At 34.9% G+C, this 3,280-nt stretch overlaps 1 protein-coding gene across 1 annotated transcript in view; it reads right to left on the bottom strand.

Moving 5' to 3' along the window:
* LOC117105855 (aqualysin-1-like) overlaps nt 1–2,347 on the bottom strand; it is a 5,889-nt gene extending 3,542 nt beyond the window's left edge. Inside the window, exons 1-3 of the mRNA XM_033247166.1 lie at nt 2,318–2,347; nt 890–1,148; nt 342–454 (exon numbers count right to left, since the gene is read on the bottom strand). Of these exons, the coding sequence (XP_033103057.1) occupies nt 342–454; nt 890–1,148; nt 2,318–2,347 (402 nt within the window). The remainder of the gene's footprint in view (nt 1–341; nt 455–889; nt 1,149–2,317) is intronic.
* Between the last annotated feature and the right edge of the window lie 933 nt (nt 2,348–3,280).

Raw genomic sequence — 3,280 nt, 5'->3', positions numbered from 1 at the left:
TATATATATATATCATTCTCATCCTCTAAGTGGCGAGTGTAATGTGTTGGATGTGAGGAAAAATAAAGAAAAAAGAAATTGTTTTTAAACTGCTGTAGCTTTGGGGCCCTAAACGCTTGTAACTTCCTAAGGAGATGTCAGATTTAAATGATTCTTTTGTCATTTTATAGCTCTCATTTTACTATTTAATCTTGTACTAATAACCAGAAACTTTGCGACTAATGATTTGTCTGGCTTTTTTTCTTGCCATGTTGTTTGTATGTTTTGTTTTTGTCCATTGACCTTGATCTGGGCATGCCTAGGCCGAACTACAAATTGGCTTATTATCGTGTTCAACCTACTGTTCCTCCGTACATGTCCATTTCTGTAGTTATGCTTGCACGGCCTTCAAAGTCTTCGTGGGCAGCATTCAAGCCAGTGTCTAATATATACACATGGACATTTTTTCCATCGCCTGTAATGCATATTATTATTATTTGGTATAACATAATAATAATTATAATAATAATAATAATAATAATAATAATAATAATAATAATAATAATAATAATAATAATAATAATAATAATAATAATAATAATAACCCATTTTACGCAAAAAATATGAAAAATGTGGACCCATTCTCTTAAAAATATGAGAAACCTGGACCCTTTTTCAAAAAGCAGACAATTTTTTGTGCATAAAACAGCATAATTTAGACCCAATAGAAAATTATTGTGGGACAGTCCCAACTGCCCCAATAGCTGGCTACGGCATTGAATGGACAATTAACTACATGAATAAGCTAAGACCCTCTTTTTTGGTCTGACGAGTCTTTATTTTGCGAAGGTGGGGAGGGAGAATTGCCACTATACACAAGGTATAAGCCTACATTCTTCATAGCACCTACCAAGGTTGTGCTGGTAGACACCATCAATTGGGAGTTGCTCTTGATCAATCCTATCCAAACCCCACGAGGCCACAGAATCGATGGTAGCCACGCCGTCCTCTTCAATAAAGTCGACTATCGCAAGTCTTCGAATCTTATCCAAAGCTTTTGATTTCAGCTCCAATGAAACGCCTTTAAAGATGTGTTTGTATCTCCTCAAAATTCGTCCTCCGTACTTCGTAACGATGTCTTCAAACACATTCTCACCAGCTATTCCAGTCTACAAATAGAAAGAACAATTTAGTCATTTTCATATTTTACTACTGATGCTACTGTAATAGAACTCAAAAGGTGTAGGCCTAGCGGAGTCATTAGTACATCAAACGGGGCATGTGAGGCGGATAAGTAAATAAGGAAATGCTAGTGTATGCTGCAATGTACAAGTTATAAGTCAATCGTTAAGTCGTCACTAACGTGATCGATTGCTTTCGTCTACGGTCCAACTTTAATTATAACAGTAACGAGTCGAGTGGCCGAGCGGTAAGGCAGTGCGCGGCTAGCGGCTAGCCTGGTTCCAGCCGCTCCTCGTCCATGGTTCGGTTGGTAGAACCAAGTCTTCTCGGACAAGGACTTAAAATGGACGTCCAATGTATACATCTGACTCATGAGCACTTTAAAGAACCCATTGTATCTTTCGGAAGAGTAAGGGGTACCCCGAATTTATGGTTCATTTCAAACTCTTCAAACAGAAAATTATATTATTAAAATTGATGACAAGATAATGATCTTGTTGTTAAGAACGATACTTATATTCAATGATAATCATAATAATAATTATGATTATAATATAATAATAATTATTATTAAAGTTTCGCTTCAATAAGATAGAAGAGAAAAAAGGCCTATTCATTAACAAACAAAGCATTTAAAACATAGACTAAAGTACTAATATATATATAACGCTTAGATGTAATTTACTTTTAACCGGTGCCTAGGCTTTAAAGTTTTTTTCGCCTTAAACTTATCCAGGCCTCCCTTTTTACGCCAGCATCCGTATGTTAAAATTTGAATACGAAAACGAAACGAGACGAATCATATAATACGAAATAATAAGACTTTTAAAGACAGGCTTTAGGGTCTTTCAATAAAGCATATGTTTGGTAAATTATAAATGTTTAATGAACTTTGGACGAACAGCTGATTGACTAATTGGACATTGTCTGAAAGCACTTACAGCTAAAGCAATTACAGAATATGAAAACAAAATAATTTCGTTTACATATACATTCTGTGTCTTGTAATTACCATCCAAGGAAGTCGACCATATTATTTTTAAAAGCAGAATTTGGATAGGAAAACATAAACAATTGGGACATATTTTTATCATAGCGCCAAAATCGGAATATTTTGTTTTCTGGGTTCTTCATACACTTCAATATCATTGCTTACGCTTGACTCGACCCTGTCTCTTATACACATCTAGATGTGTATAAGAGACATGATCCTGCCTTGTCGTTTAAAATGCTGAAGAATGACATTAACATTATTGGACCTTAATATTTAACTCTTCTCTATGGAGAATATTTGACAATGACTGATCTCTGACTGATGTTCACAGTGCTTTGAGAACTAGCGCTGTTCGACTATACACAGTATTAAAAGAGTATGATACCAAGTGCCTCAACGGATTCGAATTTCATTTCCAACGCTTGATTGATTGATTGATTTATTGATTGATTAACTGATTGATTGATTGTTTGATTGATTGATTGAGGCTTTAAGCCGGCACACACTGCGTCGTGTTTTGGTCATACGACGTCTCAGTACCCGCTCATTGTCGATGACGGTCTGAGCGTCATTAAAAGCACGGCGTGTGCCCCTCTAGTTAAAATTCTTCTAGCTGATAAAATAACAGAACATTATTACGATCTAGTAGAATGACACTGCCTAGATACCCAGTAGCATCCCATTAATTCAAGGCATCAGTGCTATTATAATGAAGTCAAACTTTGTTGCAGACACATCTAGGAAATATCTAGAAAAAAACATAATGATTAACTTTGGACCATGACACCCAGATATATAAATATATCAATTAATTCATTTCGATTATAACTCAGTATAAATGTATAATTATCTAGTGTTTCAGCAAAGAACATCTTAGTAGGCCTATTCAAAATAATTTATAGCAGATATAAATCTGTTTCAATTTATTGCCTAAGTATAATGTTTTATTTTGTCAAAACTGGTATTCCTTGGACTGATGTATCATACATTATTTGTACGCCCGTATAAAATGCTTTATACCACTGATCGGACATTAATTGTTTAATTCTGTTGAAATTCATCATTCTAACCGACTTGAGTTCAAAATAGAGAGGACCGACTATTAAACTCTGCCCTCTACGGTTG

Source organism: Anneissia japonica, unplaced genomic scaffold, assembly GCF_011630105.1.
Source record: "Anneissia japonica isolate Jap-2015-1 unplaced genomic scaffold, ASM1163010v1 scaffold287754_len4335492_cov202, whole genome shotgun sequence".
Classification (NCBI taxonomy): domain Eukaryota; kingdom Metazoa; phylum Echinodermata; class Crinoidea; order Comatulida; family Comatulidae; genus Anneissia; species Anneissia japonica.
The sequence above is the reverse complement of the archived record's forward strand: the minus strand, read 5'-3'. Positions and strand labels throughout refer to the sequence as shown.